This window comes from Chinchilla lanigera, unplaced genomic scaffold (assembly GCF_000276665.1).
Source record: "Chinchilla lanigera isolate Chin_1 unplaced genomic scaffold, ChiLan1.0 scaffold00108, whole genome shotgun sequence".
NCBI classification, from domain to species: Eukaryota; Metazoa; Chordata; class Mammalia; order Rodentia; family Chinchillidae; genus Chinchilla; species Chinchilla lanigera.
Window position 1 is genome coordinate 4,375,875 of NW_004955509.1, and position 21,643 is coordinate 4,397,517.

Sequence of the window (21,643 nt, forward strand, 5' to 3'; positions counted from 1 at the left end):
GAACTTATCTATTCCAGTCTATGCCTATTGAATATTTGACTTTATAAACTCTCAATAAACTAATTTTTCAGGATTTTTAATTTTAAGATAAATCTCTTTTTAATAAGATATTTATTCCCAAACCGACTCTAAATGCGACTGAACAAATGTATGATCTCTAAAAATGTTCGGAATAAAAAATCAAAAGTGTATAGTAGGCAAACAAGAAAACTGGCAACTAGCAGTTTTACTGCCATATAGCCCTCAATTATATCTAATTTACACTATATCTATGCTGTTTTACTTCAGTCTAAAGCTTTAAATTACATATTCTCAAAGGAGCTAGTCTCTTCTGAGCTATAGCTTATAAACTGAAAGAACAATTTATATTATAAACTGAAATGTTATGACCTACACCCACATACACATATATAAAAATAGTCCCACTGAACGTCTGACATGTTTAGATTATGCAGCTCAAATAATTTGTTATAAAATATTTTAAAGCTTAGTTTCATGTAATTAAGACAAAACTCTCCACGTCTCCCACTTCTCCCCACACCAATGTGTGTCCTTTCCTACGAGTCAAGCAGGCGTCCCAGAATGAGGTGTCCGCAGGTGCTGCTTTAGAAAGGTAAGCGAAGGGCTCAGTCGGTTTTCACGATGAGAGTCACACACACACGGGGCACAGCAGCGAGGGGAGGGCGCAGGGAAAGCCGTCTCTAGAAAAGCTAATCGTTCTACTCATTAAGCTCGCTTTTGAAAACCAGTAGCATTTTTTTCTAATACAAAAAACCTTCAATGTGAGAATCTTGCATTATGAAAAGGCTGTAGTGCAAGGATTTTCTTTAAAACCAAACTGAGGTCAAAGACATGGAAGAGAACAAACAGTACGAATTAAGATGACATTAATACAGATCCGCTATTTTTGTGAAATCTGGCGTTTAAAATGTAAAGTGAAAGTAACACACACAAAGATCATAACAGTTATAACTATAGCTCTCAAATCTCTTACTGGAATTCTTTTAAAAACAATTATTTTGTGTATACAATGTATATAAACAAAAATGGTTCCAAATGAAGAACACAAAAAATAAACTTGAAAAAAACTCTATGAAAAAAATTTCCATAGTTTAGTATAACAAAAATAAATCTCTTGCAGCAAATACATCATAATTTTAAAAGGGAATGTAAGTTCGTCACGGATTTAAAATCACCTAAATAAGAGCGACATATAAACAGAAAGGTTTTCTCATACATTCAGAACTCAAGCAACAGCAACTATTCTTAAAGCTCACGACTGATTACAGCTAACATCAGGGTAGACATGACTTACATGAAGCTGAACCCAGAGTTAGTTCAAGTTACAATTTCACCAACTTTATGAAACATAAACTTTGACCTTGGCCTTGCATCTTTCAAATGGAAGACCAAGAATATTCAATTGTTTGCTCAGATGCTACCCCCATGTAGGGGCTACGAAACTGTATCTAAGCAATCAAAGAGAACCACCACTGGAGTGTAAAGCCTTTGATGTGGCACCCTGTCCGATGGCTCTTTCTTGGGTCTTTTCCAGCAAAAGACATCAATAAGGAAAATAATGAAGACGTTATTTTCTTTCTTTAAAGCAGGAGCACACACATACAAAATCTTCAATGAACTACGAATTTTAAAAATTAAATGGCTAACCCAATTCCTAGTTTGCAAAAGTAAAACTGCTGGGTGTAATGGAACATGCTTGCAATCTCAGCACTTGGGAGGCTGAGACAGGAGGATTGTGAGTTCTAAGCCAGCCAGGGCTACACAGCAACATCCTGTCTCAAAACAACAAAATGAAACAGCAAAACATCAAAAAACAAAACAAAAAGCAATAATAATTAAAAATTATTTTTTAAATGTAGAAAAAGACTTACCCCCATTTCCTAGAAAGCTCAGATACCAAATCTCATTTTTAAAAACTCTAAGTAAATTAATAAATACTTAACTAATGAGAATTAAAATTGTACAGAAGCTGGGCATGGTGGCGCACGCCTGTAATCCCAGCAACTTAGGAGGCTGAGGCAGGAGGATCACTGCAAGGTCAAGGCCAGTCTGGGGCTACGTAGTGAGTTCGTAGTGAGTTCAAGGCCAGCCTGCCCTATCCTGCAGACCCTGTCTCAAAAGACCAAAAAAAAAAAAAAAATTAAATTCCACATACAATAAAACAGTATTATCAACTTGATTTCTGAAACTAAAGCCAATGTTTTTTTTTTTAAAAGCTACTTGTGTACATGATTTTTAAGCTAAAATGCCTCTAAATTTTGGCATTTTAAAATTGGGTTTTATTTTGAAATATGTCTAACAGCAAAAAAGTCCTCCCCCAAAAAAGAAAGTCTTCACATTTCCATGACTTCACGCTTCCACTTTATGTTCAATGGTGGCAGCAGCAAAAAAAAAAAAAAAAAAAAAAAACTAGAAAATGTACACAACAGCAGCCATATAGAAGGCATTGCAATATTGCACCAATATCCTAAGAGCTGGCAACTTTTGCCAGTGTAGATTTAGTCTGCATCAAATATACACTACTCATGAGAAAATGGCATCTGCTTAAATGATCCATCCACTCTTCCTTAACTCCGTCACCTGTATTTTCTCCCCTCTTGATTAGAATTGAAAGGTGCAATCAATTCTAAAACATCTATTCTACTTCTTTTAAACAGCCACCCTGGATCCATTCTGAATTTTGTGGTTACTATCCTTCACGCTAGTAGCTTCTGGTAAATAAAACCTGAGGGCTGATATCCCTAGTGCCACTGAATATTTTGTAGGAAATAAATAATCAGATACAACCAGCAACGTTATAATTCTCTTTCTTACCTTTTAAGTCAAAACCGAGCTCAAAGTTTCTAAAAGTTGCTACCCTCCATTCAGTAACAGATGCAGCAGCCTTGCCGAATGTAAAGAGCGGGAGTTGCACTTACTTTTAAGGGGCATTTAGGCGTCTGGTATTACCTAAATTCTCTTTAAAAGTACTTGCACGCTGCAGGGTCAGATTCAGAGCTTGTCATATACCACTCCAATTCTCACTAAAAGCAGGACAACATTAAACAGACTGAAAAGAAAAATATTTTCAAAAAGAAAAGACATCAATAAAGAACACTAACATTCACTTTTGAAGATAAAACGTAAAATGCTAGTTTTTTCATAAATCCATACGCATTTCAGGAATATAAGGAGTTCAAATATTACTGAATCTGTATGGACTGAAGACTGGCTACTTTGATACCAAGTGAGGACTCCAGTTATTTTAACTTTCTAAAAATGGTAATACATGAAAACACGTCACATCTAAAATTCAACAAGTATGGCGAACCGTGTGTGCAAGTGCACTAGCTTAAAAATATAGAACCCTAACCACGCATAGAAGGGATGTGCCTTATATATTTATAGGGTGTATGCGAGTATGGATATGCTTTCACTAACACATTGCAGATAAGAGAAGGCAGCTTAGAAATAGTGTTCTGAATATAAAAAGTTAATTTTGTAGAAAATTTATATTTTTGCATTTTCAGCAAAAAGCCATGCAAAAAGGTCAAGAGTTTTAAACTTTTAAATAATAAACCCAAAACATTTAACAGACCGAAACACTGAAACTAAGGTTCAAAAAGGTTTCAGATCGAGCTAGGAACTGAAATCACATCCAGTGTCACTTACTGGGTCTTCTCTTAGAAGATGCAGGGCTCCTACACTAACATCTGAAAGAAATACTTAAAGCGGAATATCAACTTCCCAGGTAAGTGGAGCATTCTACTGAACTGCTTCTGGAAGTAGTTTCAAGAGCTAGCACTCAGAATTAACTTATTGCATGAGTTTGAGGCCACTGGAAAAAAAAAGGGATGCTAGCACAGAATGAAAAATTCTTACAATATTAGACCAATGGCTTTGATAGTAAAACTGGTGAGGTTTCTCCTTATGTTTTTACCTAACTACTTTATCACAAACAAATGTTTCGTTTGCTTTTTTTTTTTCTCTTTTGAGGGAAAAAGATGTCATTAGTTGCAACGCCTGACCTCATCCAGTACATAGTCAGGAAAATGCAGGTTGCACACTTGTAAACCATCCAGCTTGCAGGGCATCCGAGGGTACTCATCTTCCTTCCACTTGTTTTCATCTGGGTCGAAAGTGAGGATGGAATCGCTGTAGTGACCATTATAACAAAGGCCTCCAAGAACCATTATTTGTTTGTCCAGGACAGTCACACCATGGCCACTTCTACCGATCGGCATGGATGCCAAGATGGTCCACTGGTCGGTCTCTGGGTTGTACACCTCTGTGGACGGGCAGCCCTGAGATTCAAAAGAGGCCCTCAAGATCACACAGACACCACCGAAGACGTAAAGCTTGCCGTTGTAGGAAATCATCTTGTGAAAGCAGCGTGCGTAATTCATCTTGCTCTTGTTTTCCCAGCAGTTGGTAACTACTTGAGTTCTCCTGGTCCGTTGCTCTATGGTCCCTTCTTTACTGGGGTCAAACACACACACTTGTTTAGAGGTGGAAGATGAGGTGATTCCACCGGTGATGAACAACTTGTTATTGAGCACTGTCCCCTCATGTCCGTATTTGTTAACTGGGTAAGGGTCCACAAATTCCCACTTATCGTTGGTGATGTCGTATCTCTCTGTTGAATAGAAAGTCTCATCTCTGGTTCTGCCTGCTACGGCATAAATGAACTTCCCAATAACACCAACTGCAAATTCTGAGCGTGGTACAGACATGTCTGCCATCCGCAGCCAGGAGTTCTGCCTTGGGTCATACCTGAATACTTTTGAAGAGGCATGGAATTCGCCGTCCGGGCCCAGTTCTTCCCCACCTAACAGGAACACGAAGTTATTGATGATAGCAAGGCAGTCTGGCCGAAGAGGTACTTGCGGGCCCTCCAGTTCCCACCAGACTCTTGGTTTCTTTAAGAGAAGTATTTTACTGTTAACCATGCTATGTCCAATCATGCCTCGGAATACTGTAGTCTGGGGTTTGGCAGAACGAATACGGCTTGATTTCATGTCCAACAAAGGTTGCTGATGTACATTCTGGAAGTAATTCAATGCTTGGTCAACTTCATAGCGCAGCTGTCGGGAGTATCTATAAAATTCTGATGTTTTAACCTAAAAATACAAGTAAAACAATTTAACCAAAAGAAAAATCATCAATGGCAGACAAAACTTCAAAACCCACTAAAACCATTATGGTATTATTTCAAGCTCCTTTACTAAAACTGCTTTTCCTGGTAAAATTACCTACTTTCTGTTTTCTATGAGGTTTCAAAATCGCATTGGCTTTTATAACTTATATTTGTAGTCATCTGTATACATTCCCGAGCTTTTATTTTTTTTTTTTTGTTTTTTTTTTTTTTTTGAGACAGGGTCTCACTATGCAGTTCAGGCTAGCCTTGAGCTCACTTTGTAGCCTAGGCTGGCCTTGAACTCGCAAGGATCCTCCTGCCTCAGCCTCCCGAGTGCTGGGATTACAGGCGTGCGCCACCACGCCTGGCCATTCCCGAGCTTTTAAAGCAAGCATTTGGTTTTTTGCTGGGTGTGGTGGCACACACCCGTAAACCAGAACTCTGAAAGGCTCACTCGGGAGGACTGCAAGTTTGAGCTCAGCCTGAGCAACTTAGTGAGACTCTGTCTCAACATAAAAAATTTGAAAAGGGGGCCGAGGATATAGCTCAGTATGAAGGCTTTAGGTTCAATCCCCAGTACCACTCACTCACTCACTCAATCAAATCAAATACAAGTCATGTTCCAGGCAGAAAGAAATTCCTAATGAAATGTATGAGGCACCTATGTTACGTCAGGCCATAGGCTACAAGTGGGGTCTATAAAGTCAGATATGGAGATTCACAGGAAAGGAAGCCATGTCTGTAGTTTACTGAACTATGGGTAACATATAAAACTATGACAACTGAATAATTTGGAAAATTGTATTAGTGAGTTAGCGAAAATTCCCAGCAGAAATACACACAGAATTCAAAGGTTTCTGATATAAACATTTGGTCCACTGTTTTGTTTTTTTTTTTTTTTTTTTTGGTCCACTTTCAACAACTTCTACATTAACAATTCAGTAGACAAGAATAGGTTAAACTCCTTTTGGCTTTTGGAGCTGGAACTATGTAATGACGATGGCTATCAAGATCTTATGAAGCACTTCTGAAGTGTCAAACTAAGCAAGCACTATGGGGAAATTAAAAGAAGTGTAAGATGTGGTCCATTTCCTCAAAGAACTTAGACTGTATGTGGGAAAATGAAAACAAACACAAATTTACCAACACAATAAAATCTACAGATGTCCATGACTAATTTGAACTAGGAGTAGGGCAAAAAAAGTAAAGACTCAAATACAATTTGAGGATGTAGACTTGAAGTGATAGGCAGACTGGTGATATCCAATTAGAAAAACTACTGGATGTGGTGGCACACGCCTGTAATCCCAGCACTTGGGAGGCTGAGGCAGGAAGAGCACCATGAAGCCAAGGCCAGCCTGGGCTACACAGTGAGTTTAAGGCCAGCCTACATTACATAGCAAGACCCTGTCTCACAAAACAAACAGCCAGGGATATAACTCAGTGGCACAAGCACCTGCCTGGCAGGCACGAGGTCCTGAGTTCGACTCCCAGTACCAAACAAACAAAACCCAAGACAGACAGCTGATTTGGGAGAGTTATTCAACTCCTCTTGCATGGTGAGTTCATGGTAAAATGAGGAGGAACTATCTAGACGCTGAATGGAAATCTGAGATGACAGCTTGGGAGGACTCAAAACCAAGCACATGTTTTCATGATCTCTCTCTCCTTCCTTCTCTTTCTCCTCCTTGCTATCTTTTTCTCTCTTTAATTCATCCATTCATTTATTCCCCATCTAAGTCCAAAAATGTACTTGAAACAGAAAGTACCGAAAATTTAAGTACTTTTATAACTATATTCAATAACTGGTTTCCTTTGTAATTCCAGGCATGTAGTGTCATTATTTTGAAAGGGAGGTCCATTCACTGAGTTCACTAGACTAGCAAGGGGTAAAAGGTTGAGAATCCCTTGCCTAACTATAGGAGAGAGAAAACTAACACTGTTACTGCATTGGGTGCCTTATATGTGTGTATCCCACGTTAAATTATTCCTCCTTGAAAGACCAGTTACAATCCCCATTTTTCTGATTAAAAGAAAACAGGCTTACAATATTAAATGACTTTTCCAAGTTGTCTGTATAACTAAAAATGGTAGAACTGGGATCTGAACTTGGAACCAGGGCAATTTTACTCCAATGCTCATTCAATTTTCAGGAGGCTGCTGCACACAGCTTCCGTACTTCTTTAGAAAAATCTTTAAATGCCATAGTCATTTACTAGAACACTTAACATGTTCAATGAATGAGCCTTATGACTCCTCTCAAAGAAAAGGGTCTATAACTGTTCTTAACAAAAAGAATCAATCATATGGATCACAATGATTGGGCATCCAGCTCAACTCTCCCTAGCAAAATAACAACTGCAGAAAAAAAAATCAGCAAACAATAACAGCAAATAAGTTATTTCAGTAAAACAATAAAGAAAGACAGCATTGCCACATGACAGATACCACTTTACCACTACTTTTATCCTTTACTACTTGTACTTCACACATATAAACTTAACCGCAAAACAGTGAGCTTCAATCTCCTAGGGAAGTTATGGAACACTGCTCAGCTGCTAAGGATAACATCATTGGTTGTTTACTAACACGGGATGATGTTCACAATACATTCATCTTCTAAAGGGCAGCAGTACTCCGGCACTCTTCCAATTAAATAAAAATGTTATGTATGTTTGCTTTAGTAGTAATTCTCTGGAATTTCACAAACATTTTTGCATTCCTTGTTTTTTGTGTATTTATATAAATATGCATGTTTACAAAAACAGAAAAAATAGTTCTTGCCACTTAAAAAGTGGGTCTCAAAGGAATAGGCATGCAGCTGAGTGGTAACTCTTGCCTGGTGTGTGCAAGCCCTAGCTTTGATCCCTACCACTGAAAAACAAGGAGAGGGGTCACTGTAGGAATGAGTATCTTCTCAGTCTCCTTTTCCAATCGGTTCTTCTATGAATTCTTTTAACAGTCTGCCTTGGCTATTTTTCTTCTCTTTTTCTTACTGACTTGTAGGAGCTAAAAGGCAATACTCTGGAAAATCAACAAGAATCATAAACCTCAAATTCAATATTTAAGCGCCTACTGTGCACAGCCAGTGGTCTGAGAGCTACACTGGTTTCCAAGCCATAGAATCTTGTCCAGCAGAGTAATCAAGGACCATGTCAAGCAGCCTAGTATGGTGATTAACAATTTGATTTAGGAAATGTCTCACTTTGAAACTCTCTAAGTCAGCTGTACAATCTTAGGGATGTAACCCAACATCCTACGCCCATTTCCTCATTTCTTATTATTGGGGTAACAGTAGCACCCCTGTGACAAAAGACAAGTGAGATAGTCTGTCGAAAGGATTGAGTCTGGTGTCTGCCGCGTGGAGTGTGCAAAAAAACTGTAGCTATTAGCTATTATTACTGACCAAGGACATCTGTGAAAATGTCACTCAGCCTAAAATCAATCCATTTGATGACTTTTTTATTAAGGCTTTCAGGAAGTAAAGGAGAAGTAAGAAAAACTAACTTTGGATCCAGTCCTCGCTGGTAAAACAGAGCTGGTAATGTGTGTGTAGGAGGCGGCTTTAGAGAAAGCAACCGCGTTTGGAGATCAAGGAAGAAATGAAGGAGAAAGCCGCACATATCGGATAGGCAGAGTTCAAATCTTTCAAAAGAAAATTAGATCCGTTCCGAGATCAGACGCTGTATAAGGACGCCTGAGAAGACTGGGAAGCTCTCCCAGCATAATACTGACTGCACAATTGAAAAATATACTGGTGAGGGAAAAGGGAAGTAAAAAATATGATGTGCCACACGGATGTTTTCTGGATTTCAGATGTTAAAAACTACTTACAACAGATGATTAAAAAAACAGGCACATAACAGGGTAAGGAGGGAAATGGAGCTGTAAGAGTAGTGAATGAGGCAAAAGGCACAGGGTGAACTGTAACTGTACAAAGTATCAGACACTGAATAAATGACATTTTAGAGGCCAAAGAAAGCAGAGGAAAAAGTGACACCTCCTCCGTCATGAGGTGGTTAATGCAGTATTAACAAACAACAAAGAGAAGCAGCTTTAGTCCTATTTTATTTCTGTTCTCCAGGAAGGACGTCTTATTCCTTCCAATCTGAAGATCAAATACAGTTATTGAGAAGAAACTTAAATCCAAGATGGCTGAGAAAAAAAAACCAGCAAGTTTTCTCACCAACTTCAAGTCATTTGCTCTCATGAACCATGTCCTGGGACCCTGAGAAGCATCACAGATAAGGCTGCTTAATTGCTTTCTGTTATTTGTGTGGAATCACAAAGAACAGAAGAGGACTAAAAGTCAGGTGGGGCTGGGGATTTAGCTCAGCGTCACAGCGCCTGCCTGGCAAGTGCAAGGTCATGAGTTCGATTCCCAAAACTGGAAAAAAAAATAAACAAACAAAAAACTAAAAAATACAAACAATAAAAGCCAGACAGAGTTCCCAACTACAGACTTGTTAGGCTGAGATGGATCCTGGATGGCTTAAAAATAGGACCTGAAAATAAGAAAGTGCCACATGCTAGGAGACAGCACACACTCACCGACTAATGCCAAGACCGACCCTATTTCCTGTTTCATTTTCGATGATGTAATCGCACTGGTAGAGAATAAAAGGACCTATAACTTCAGCAAAGTAATCAACAAAATCTAATCATAAAGAAAAGAGAAACCCCAGGGACCCATGAACCACCAGAAATTGTAGCAGTAATTGCATGCTAAGGCATTTGGGAGGGGTGGGTAAGATGATAGGAAATCCAGTTTTTAACAGATGTTATGGGACTCCACAAACTCCGCATGTAAAGCTTTAACTAACTCTATCCTTAACATGAATGAATGTGATATGGCAGCCTTAGGACCTAGTAAAACCATGGACTGAATTTAAAAAGACTCTCTCCATTCAGGTAGAAAACACCACCATGACGGTGTTTAGTTCCATCACTACATCTCCAAGTAGACACCAACAAACCAGGCCGCACCCAGCTGACGGCGAAGGGGCCAAAAGGGAGGAGGACTAGACAGATGAGGAAAGTTCCCGCCTGAGAGGAAACTCAGGTGGAAGACGGCAACTGCTGTCAGGACAGTAAGTGGAAGTTAGAAGGGTGAGTTTCAGCCAGTGGAAGGAAAAGCTCTGTAATTAAGATTGCCAAGAAAATGGATGGTCACTGCGTTATTATTTGTAAGTGCACAGAAATTGGAATAACTTAACTATCTATCAGTAAGAAGCTGGATAAATAAACTCTGCTATATACCATATGGAGTCATGAAAAAGAATGAGGTTAATCCATATGCACTGACCCAGATGTTCAAAATGCTAAATGGAAAAAACTACAGAACAGTACACATACTATTCTCAAAAATAATAATGGGCAGTTTTACGTAGTTGGCAAAAATCTGTACGTATGTACAACATAAGCTGTTGGGGACTTACCCTTCTTCCATTCTGTGGAGGTCAGTACTGGGGTTTTAGAGGGACTCTAATCTCTTTTGTAATCGGTGAAAAGGTGACGGGCACGTATTTCCCCCGACTCAGGGTCACAGTCGGCAAGCATGTCCCGGGAGGTGGTCCACACAGGACTGCCTATCAGGGGCACTGGAGGGAGGCCAGCGTCCCAGGGAGAACTAGGCTAGATGGCCTGTCACGGCCTTCCCCCTGCCCACCCACACGCCAGCAGGTCCCAGCAAGCTGGTCCAGGAGTCATTTCCTAGCCTTTCAACTTACACCCAGTCTTCTGGTTCCTTTGTCCTCTCCTCATTCATTCTATTGTGCTCTTTTGAAACCTGGGTTCCAAAGAGTTTACAAGAGTCATTCCAACCCTATGTTAAAGTCGAAATCAAAGTTACACGTCCTTATCCAATTCGTTCTACCTCTAAGCCTCCAGTAATGGAAATTGTGCCTTTTCAGACAGCTGATTGTTCCATCAAAGATCTTCCAACCAAAGAAATTTAGCTATTTCTTTCTATCAAGGCTAGCTCTTAAATTATCTTGCCCCTTTTCCAAAGCTACTTATTGCTCTGATTTTCCTCTAAAACTACACAGTATGTAAGCACAACCAATTTATTACAGAAATAGAATACCTCTGATACTACCAGTTAAAAAATTACAGATACACTCTGATTTAAAATAAAAAGCATAAGCCTGAAACCTGTGTGAATGGGATTATTTAAAACGCATTAATGAAGGGAGCTGGCCAAAAAGAAACATGTGGCTCATCTTTTCATAGAGAAAGCACTTCTTCATCATGCATTCCTCACACGACAGTGTTATCAGGTGCTCTTCAAAAGAAAGATATGCAAGAGTAATGTTTTTTTCATGTTCTGAATCACGTTCCTTCTTTCACAGGAATAAACATGCTGTCTTGTTTTAAAAGTCAGAAAGATGATCGTTTTTCTTGCTTTGATACTTTAAAAATTTGTATTGTGAAAAGCATTTTTTCTTATTCTGAGTATAAAAAATGCTAGAAAGCATGTATTACTTCTTAAATACAGCGGTCTGAAATTTTAAATGGGTCATTTCCTCCTTAAATGTCTTTCAGTGTAATTGTGTGCATACACATATGCATATGGTTAGCAAAAGAGGAAATGAGAAATGATTCATTTCGAGGTCAGTTTCTGTCAACATGGAAGTAGAAGAAATAGCTAGCCTTAGCCGTGTGTGATGGCACACACCTGTAATCCGAGCACTTGGGAGGCTGAGGCAGGAGGATCACAACAAGTTCAAGGCAAGCCTGGGTTATGCAGTAAGCTCAAGGCCTGAACTACATAGCAAGACCCTATCTCAAAACAACAACAACAACGAAAGACAAAAAAAAAAAAAGCTAGCCTTTACCACTGGGCAAAAATTCTGTTTCTCCACTCATAGTCAAAATGTTATATAACGCACGCATTAAGCACTTAGGTTTCAAAGGTAACTTGTATATACCAAGGGCCCCCATGCCCAGGCCATACACTGGTAGTCTGCGGCCGTGTTCACAGTCATGTCCATCACTGACTACCCAAGTTCCACCTCCTCCACCAGGAACAGCTTTAGATTCTCACAGAAGCAAGAACCCTACTGTGAACCGCACCGATGAAGGGTCCAGGATGCTCTCGAATCCCAAAACCATACCATCTCCCCCTCTTGTCCCAATTTCCCCTGGTGCCAAAAGGCAGGGGACTGCTCGTATATACTACCCTTAATTTTGAGAGAATTAAAATGTAACTTGCAATGTAATTAAAATAAGTATTTCCATAGACCTTACGACCTTCATTTGGTTAAAAATCTGGAATTTTAGAAGATCTAAAACAGGCTCAAACTCTAAACAGGCTCTAAAACTCTTTTAGGCTTTTAACCACCCAATTTCATATATTATCAATGGTTTCACTTGCTACACTCAGTCCTGAAATGATTTTTAAAGTGTCCAATATACTTAAACCAAAGAAACAAAATGCCTCTCATTAGTTTATCCATCCATCCGTGTTGTTGGGGTGGGGAGACAAGGCCTGACCTCAAAATCCCGGGTTTTAGGCTGATACCCTCCCGAGGCACTGTGTAACCTCAGACAAGCCTCCAAGTGTACATGTTTTCTCAGTAATGAAAGAGGTTGCTGGGTGCAGTAGTGCACGCCCGTAATCCCAGGTATTTGGGAAGTCGAAGCAGAAGGATCAAAAGTTTGAGCCCAATGTGGGCAACTCAGCAAGTCCCTATCTTCAAAAATAAAAAGGCACTGGGTGTGGCTTGTAATCTCAGCACTTGAGAGGTTGAGGCAGGAGGATCACCACGGGTTCGAAGACAGTATGGGCTCCACAGTGAGTTCAAGGCCAGCCTGAATTACATAGTGAGACCTTGTCTCAAATAGATAGATAGATAGATAGATACACACATACATAGATGGAGGGATGGACGGACAGAGGGAAGGAGGAAGGGACAGACGGAGGGAGGGCGGGTGGACTGGAGATGTAGCTTAGTGGTAGAGTGTTTGCCTAGCATATCACACAGAAGTCCCTTTGCCTAGTCCCCAGTACTATAAAAATTAAATGAGGTTAGTGGCATGGACACAGACCTATCTGGTCCTTTCTATATCCAAAAAAGGCTAACACAATCCTTACAATTAGGAGCGTAAGGAAATATGTGAAAGACTGAGTCCTACTTATCAGTCTTATCATCTCTTCTCCACCATGATATATCTTCTCAAGAGAAATATTCAGAAACAAAGCAGCTACTTGCACGGGTCTTTAACGCTAAAACAAATGTCTCTGAGAACCATAGCTAACTTTGACATAATTCTCATTCACAGTAAAATGTGGAATAGTCATTACATGTTGTATTGTTAAACTATCCTGATATGGGAAATCTTTATAAAATTATGCTCAGGGAGCTGGGGATGTAGCTCAGTGGGAGACTGCTTGCCTACCACGCACAAAGGCCCTAGATTCAATCTCCAGCAACACAAACACACACACACACACACACACACACACACCATGCTGAGAACTGAAGCTTATACTGTTTTATGTGAAACAAAGTCATTAGTTTAAAAAGCTAGGTACAATTAATCCCTATGTCCTGAAAAACCAATTTAATGGCCAGGATAAGGCTAAGGAAAAAAACCAGTCTGCGCTAAGTGCAAATCCTTTCAGTAACACTGTAATTACAGTTTCCCTAAGTATCTGAGGGGACTGATTCCAGGACCTCCTGTGAGTGCTCATCTCTTACACAAAATGACCTGAGATTTGCATATAACTCATACACTCCTGTATAATTTCAATCATCTCTGCATTACTTATAATACCTAATACAGAGTAAAAGCCATGGAAATAGTTGCTACACTATTAGTGCTTAGGAATTAATAGCAAGAAAACAAAAAGGAAATAATCAGCAAGAAAAAAATGGCAGAATTTTTGGAGGGTAATATTTTCAATCCAAGATTGGTTGAATCTGGGGATACAGAATGCGAAGAATGAGAGGGCTAACTATACAGTTACACGGTAAAGACAAACTTCCCTAAGAATTCATCTTTTCCTCTAAGCAGGCAAGAGTGAAGTAATGAAATAAACTCCGGAAGTAAAGTGAGCAGGGCAAATGGGTCCAAGGAGAGACCCTCAACAAAATTCAAAGAGATTCAACACAATTTGGTAAGTTCTCTATCCCTTCAGTTTGTCTCTAGAGTAAAAAAAAAAAAAAAGCTAACTGAGAAACAACTTTGTAGGAAGTCTAATTTCCTTCTAATTTCAGTGCAAAAGAACACTGTTAGAAAGTAAATACCTTGAGGTAGTGCACACCTGTAATCCCAGTACTTGGGAGGCTGAGGCAGGACGGCCGTGAGTTTAAGGTCAACTAAATTCTAGGATTCACAACCTAATAGATATTTTTCTTCTTTACAGAAATACTCAGCCAAATCAAAGGGTTTAATCCTAAAACTAACTTCTAAATGAGCAATGCTTATGACAGGGCCTCCCACAGGCTAGGCAGATGCTGAACCAAAACTATACCCCTAAAATCCCTCTCACTCTTTTCATTTTCTGTGTGCCATTTGGTTTTTTTTCCCCTTCCATTTACCAAAAAGGTTTTCTCCTACATGTCAACACAGCTATCTCTATTTCATGCCTTCCATTTTTTTGAAGTAGGGTCTCATGATGTACTTCAGGCTGGGCTTGAGCTCACTGTGTAGCCCACGCTGGCCTTGAACTTGCAGCAATCCTACCTCAGCCTCCCAAATTGCTCGGATGACAGGCGTGCGCCACCACACCTGATAATATGTCTTCCTTTTTAATTTCCAATTCTCCTATGCTTTTGCTTTCATCTCTCTTATTAAAAGGAAAACCGGCAAGTCAGACTGCATATTTAATCTCCTGTTTTCAATAGGTTCCTGTCTGCTTAATACACCTCACTAGGGTACTACTGTCTTTTCCGGAGCTCTAATAGCAGTCACTGCCTAGATTTGTCACTCTTTAGCAACCTGTGGGCCTTCAAGTCAAAGGAATTCTGTATCTCGACATAAAATGCAGAGGACTTTAGAGGAGAAAAACACCTTGGGAGATTTTTAAAGAGCTGCACCTGTGGTAATTACAATCCTCCAAGCCCACAGGGTCTGAGAGGAGGGGTCAGCAAAAAGGAGCAGAATGCAGAAAAAGATATTAAGTTAACTGAGAAAGTACACTTAACCCACTGACCTAGTTTCCAACAGAAAACCTACTCATCTGTGCTTTCACTCCAAGGGGCAAGTGAGTGGACTTAATTTAAACAATTTCAAGTTCTAGCTACCTAAATACTATTTACTGTCTGAAGGGGATTTTTAAACGTTTTTCAAAGGTAAGTTTATTAAAATTTTTAATCAAGTTTCATATCTTTTTAAATGAAATTTTGCTATCAAACACAGAATACTTATGTTTTTCAATAAAGTAATAACAGCTTTTTAAAAATCGAAAGGCCAAACAAAGCATAGTTTAAACTATTTAAACCATCACTGAAATTCAGAATAACAAACGTCAGGCCTTATCTCAGTTAACATATGCAAAGACCACCAGAGCTAATGAAAATCCATGCCACACATATTTGCATAAGCAAAAGTAGAAATTTTAGTCTAGTTTTAAAACTGGGAGGCAAGCGTGGTGGCACATGCCCATAATCCCAGCGTTCTGTAAGGTTAAGGCAGGAGATCACAAATTCGAGCCAGCTTGGGCAATTTATGGAGACCTTGTCTTAAAATAAAAATTTAAAAGGGCTCAGTGTGAAGGCCCTGGGTTCCCAAGAGCTTTAAATTTTCAAATTTGTTTGATTATACAGTGAAAACTCCAGAATCATGTTTCTCTCACGTGTGTCTCACTCATGCAAACACATCAGAATTTCTAAAACTCTGTAATAACGTCTAAATGACCCAAGCTAGATCACTGATCAACAGTGGGCTTTCTGCATTTTAGGGTCCCCTCCCTAGTCAAGCAGCTGTAACAGGAAGTCTCTTGGCTGCGAAGCAAGCAGACCTGGCCAGGTTCCAGTCTGGACAGTGCTACTAGTTCTGGAATAAGATTCCTAACCTTTCTGAGCTTGTTTTCTTATCTATAAAGTGAGGATAACATGTAGCCTCTTATCTATGTGTAGAGCAATTAGTACACAACCTGTCATGTAGATCTGTACGTGCATACACACATATTGCAGTGTACGTGTTCATATATATAAAATGTGTGTATGAATATATAGTTTGTATAAATATTATCACTGCCGCTAGGAAACTCAGGAAATCTGAAAGCCTTGTTGTCTAGTGATGGTCCCACAAAGTATTCAGCACAAAAGTTAAGGCAGTGTTTTCAGCTGAGGAGAAAAATCCAGTAGATGGCTACAGGGAAAGGTGGAATAAACACTAGAATACACATGTGAATAAACCCAAAGACCTCAGCACACCTAGAAGATAGAATTCAGGTTCCTGGAGTCTGTGGGGGCTCTTCCTTGGGAGACACGGAAGGTCCCTTTCCCTTCTCTATGAAGCCACTACTCAGATCTGGTGGTTACTACTGCAAGGAGAATGAAAAGTTCCATAGATTCCTTCCACAAGCTTTGGACACAGGCTTTTGATTTTCCTGAGGACAGAGAAAGGACTTGACCAAGAGGCGGTATACTCATTAAGTTATCTCCATCAACCACTCCACAGAGTCCACAGATGGCTGAGGTCTTGCTTTAATATGTGAGAGAGGCTGTTTACTGTACGCATATTCACAGAGTTTCTACTAAACTAACTCCCTTCATTTTAGAGCAACACTAGGAAAGAGAAACATGAAAGCACTAGGAAAGAAAAATACTGAGCCATAAACAAAGGCTAAAGATGCAATTTACATTTTCTAGTCAGGCACACTAGTTCACACTTGTAATCCCAGCACTTGGGAAGCTGAGGCAAGAGGATCAATGGTTCAAGGCCAGTTCAGTGTTTATAGCCAAACCTGTCTCAAAAAAACCAAAAACCAAGCTGGGTGTAGTGGAACACACTTGTAATCCCAGCACTATGGCAGGTTGAGGCAGGAGGATCACAAATTTGAGCCCAGCCTGAGCCACTTAGCAATCTAGTGAGACCCTGTCTCAAAAGAAAAACTAAAAATGGGCAAGAGATGTAATTTAGTCGAAAAGCCCTTGGTTCAATCCTCAGTACAAAAACAACCAAAAAACAAAAATTTCTAGCAGTGCATTTTAAAAAGTGAAAAGATAAAATGGATGCTTTTTGAGATAGCGTCTCACTATTTAGTCCAGGCTGGCTGTGAACTTATGGAGGCCAGCCTTAGGTAGCCCAGGCTGGCCTCAACTTGAGGCCACTCTCCTGCCTCAGCCTCTTAAGGTCTGGGATTAAAGGCCTGCACCACCATGCCCAGCTGACAAAGCTGATTTTTAACAATGTGCTTAACTTACTGTATCCCAAATGTTTTCAACACATAACCATTATATAAATGAGTGAGGGCTAGGGTGTAGCTCAGTGGTAGAGTGCTTGCCCCTAGCATGCTAAGGCCCTGGGTTCAATTCCCAGCAACACAAATATCCACATGAATGCAACTTGAGGTAATTTACATCTTTTTTGTCATCTTCATCTTTGATGTTTCAATTGACACAAGCTACATTTCAACTGTTCAGTATGCGTAAGTGGCAACTGTATACTGAAGAGTTCTAAAGCTATGAATACAGTGTTTCGGTGGGGTTGCATGTGTGCCAGTGCTAGAATTAACCCTAGGGCTTCAGTGCTAAGCGCATGTTCTACCCCCAAGCCCAATACTGCTTCTGATTGCTTGTAGACAAGGTCTCACAACATAGCCCAGAATGGCCTTGAACTTGTGCTCCTCTTGCCTCAGTCTCCCAACCCCAGTGACTTTTTTTGTCTAAGAAGGAATCTTTCAGTTTTGACACTTTAATCCCACCAAACTGAAGCATTGTAAAGTTTTAAGACAGGAAGAAAATTTTATGACTAGAAGAAACCTAACACAGAATAGCACTGTATTTAATAAAATTCTTGATGATTTTAATCATAGAATTGGGTTACATGACCTCATAATACCAAAAGAATAGTGATTTCTAAGTTTGATCAGAGTTACTGAGTGGTTTTCCAAGTTTTTCTCTGACATTACATTTTCCTATAATTGTTCCTGAAAGTCATGATGCTAAAAAGCATGCATGTTAACACAAATTAAGGGGAATATAGGAACTAAGTTAACACCAACACAAGGAAATAATCAGATATATCCAGAATATGGGATATACTTAGGACAATGGGTGGCCTGGTCTTTCTAAAAAAAAATGGAAGAACTTTTCTAGATTTAAAAAAAATTCTTCTCCTAAGAATAGGGACTTTTTCCTAAGTACAATACTACTCCACCCCGGAAAATTAAGATCTATGATCAAATAGCTGATCCATATTCAAATTTCTCTAGCTGTCTCCCAAATTTACTAGAATGCTGTCAAGGTTTCTGCATTACTTTTAGCTGTTGTGTCAGTCTACACTTTTTTTTGTTGTGTTTTTTTTGTTTTATTTTTTTGAGATAGGGTCTCGTTATGCAGTTCAGGTTGGCCTTTGAGCTCACTTTGTAGTCCAGGCTGCTCTCAAACTCACAATAATCCTCCTGCCTCAGCCTCCTGAGTGCTGGGATTACAGGCGTGAGGCACCACAACTGGCTGAAGTTAACTATTTTCAAAGGTTATAAAGTACAGCCAAGCGTGGTGGTACACACCTGTAATCCAAGTACTCGGGAGGCTGAGGCAGGAGGATTGTTGTGAGTTCAAGATCAGCCTGGGCTACAAAGTGAGCTCAAGGCCAGCCTGAACTGCATAGTGAGACCCTGTCTCAAAAAGACAAAAATAATAATAATAATAATAATAATAATGTAAATACAGTGTTTCCCAGTAAGGTCAACATTGAACCAAACCATGGAATTTGGTTCAGTTCTCATCCAACTCGGTTTGTGAACAGAATCATGGGAAGAATCAAATTCGTGAACCAAGGTAACCAAGGTCCCACTGTATGGCAAACGTAACAGCCCCAATGGTGCTCATTATACTAGTCATTCACCATTTTGTATGTCTGAACATCCTCACGATAAATGGGAAAAGGAAGATTAAAGAAAGACTCCAAATGTGCTATGAAAACCTTAATAAACCCTGGTTCGTGAAAAATCAGCTAAAAAAACAACTTTTGATAGGGGACGGATGGCAAAAAACACAAAAAAGAAGAAATGAGGGGGAAAAAAAAGCCATTAGCCAGGCACAGGAACACAGTTATACACACCTGTAATTCCAACTACTTAGGAGGAGGATGCTAAGTTCAAGCCCAGCCTGGGCAACTTAGCAAGACCTTGTATCCAAAAATTAAAAAGGGCTGAGGCCACAGCTCAGTATGCAAGCTCTGGGTTCAAGGCCCAGTATCGCTAAAAAATGGTTTTTGGAACTGGGAAAATTAGAAAAGGGACTGCATATTATATAACATTAAGGAATCACTGTTAATTTCATTAGGTGTGACAGGAGTGTTATGGTTACGTAGAATTATATCCTTACTCTTGGCAGATGCTTGCTTAAGAAAGGGATAATGTCTACAATTTAAAATGATTTAGCCAAAACAAAAAACAAAACCAAAACTAAATTATACACAAAAGCTACCCATACTCTCCCTATCCAGGACATGCGGCAAAATGTTAGTGACTGTTAACCTATGTGCTACGTTTACGCATGATCATTCTACTACTTCAGCTTTCCTTTTAAGTTTAGAAAGTCTCATAACAGCAAGTTTAAAACACGTTAAAGCTAAAAAGTGCCTAAGAACATCCCATTTTCTTAAATTTTACCAAGTAGCACTAAAACTACAAATCAAACTTTTCTTCATGTAGCTCTCACTACAAAAGGACCAGCAGAGATGCAGCACATTGTTTATGTCTGCTTCTCTGGGGCCGTGCATATGTTAAAATGGCCTTTTTGAGACCTGCAGTTTGTTGAGCACAAGAAAAATAGATGAACTCTTATTTTCCTTCCTTTTTTTCCAGTGGTAGGAATCAAACCCAGGTCCTCATGCATGCTAGGCAAGTGGTCCACCACTGAGCTACACCCCCAGCCCCAGGTTTTACTTTCAAGGAGCTCAAAATTGTACTGTATGGTATAACATATCCTCAATTCTTATTTTCCAAACAAATTTTCCATATTTGTTTGGTTTCTTGAATTTTATTTCTGAACAGAGGGCCTGAAAGCTGCCTTACTTAGTGGTTCTAACATTTAGAAAACCACAGATTCCCTTGCTAAAACTTAAATCTCATATATTGTTAAGGCAGGAATCACTAGATCCCTTCCATTTATCTTACCAGTATTACTGAAGTAAAACTAAAACATTTATAATACAAAAAACTGAAAGCGCTCTCTGTGACTGGGTTCTTACTAAATTTTCCTAAGACATTAATTCCAGGAGGAAGCCTTCATGGTTTATAACTCCTAACATCTGGAAATCTACACTGCAGATGCCAAAGGAATCCATCAGCAGGTTCAACTGAGACTTTCTATAATTTACAAGATTACCTGATAGTATTAACCTCTAGCCATAAGGCTGGAGATATATAGCTCAGTGGCAAAGTGCCTACCTGGCAAGCACAAAGTCCTGAGTTCAATTCCCAGTTCCAAAAAGAAAAAGAAAGTAACTTCTAGCCATAGTCACTATTGCCTCCCTTGAACTGATAATTGGAATAAACAAAGGCTCTGCAGCTCAGCTCTTACAAATCACTTACTGCTATTAGTTATCCATCGAACTGTCCCACAAGAGGGCAACTTTTATTTTCTCTTTCATGAATACTTCTATCTAGATAGCAGCTGGAGGGGTTTTGTCTTAGTAGTGGGAAAGAAAGCAATAAGGACAACAGCAAGGAAAAATATCAACACATAAGAGACAAATGGCTCACATAGTTGATATGGGGCTGTTTCTCACCGAACAAAAGAAAATTAAGAAATATACTCCTTAGTTTCAATTATTTCTTTCATATCAATGTAATCCGAGAACAAAGACAAAAGCCCATAAAATTGAGTTTCCTATTAAAAGTACAATATGACATTTCACAGCATTTCAGAGGGGGAAAAAAAAAAAACATGGCAAGCTGCTGAATGTTACTCAAAGGCACAAATTTGTTTATTTTTCAAATGACATAAACAACCCTGCTTTGCAAATACATTTTTATCACCAGATCTGATAACTACTGAGGAACTGTTTAACATGAAAGGTGTCGAGCAAGCTTTGTATGGTTTCTAGAAAGAAAAAAAGATGCAAGAGGTAAACAGAGCCCCACAGGTAACCACGTGACTAGAAACCAATTAAATCAAGCAATTACTAAAACTGCTCTCTCTCCTTTGGGCAGGAAAGGGTCGCAACTTGAGAGTTTGATATAAAAATGAGAAATGCTTATATACAAAAAGGTCAAGGCTATTTTGAAGAACGACTATTTTTAAGAGAGAACCATTCATATAGTAAAATGTGCACAGGGATGTCTGATCAATGTAGATGAAGGACTTATAGTCGACTTGTTTG

The 21,643-nt window shown here is 39.3% G+C and overlaps 1 protein-coding gene across 2 annotated transcripts in view; it reads right to left on the reverse strand.

Annotated features, from left to right (window-relative positions):
- Positions 1 to 2,100: 2,100 nt before the first annotated feature.
- The window catches only part of Klhl15 (kelch-like family member 15), a 61,313-nt gene continuing 41,770 nt past the window's right edge, over positions 2,101 to 21,643 (reverse strand). For both annotated transcript variants that reach the window (XM_013506294.1, XM_005407838.2), the window contains exon 3: positions 2,101 to 5,120. In XM_013506294.1, coding sequence (XP_013361748.1) covers positions 4,011 to 5,120 — 1,110 coding nt within the window. In that variant the 3' untranslated portion in view covers positions 2,101 to 4,010. The remainder of the gene's footprint in view (positions 5,121 to 21,643) is intronic.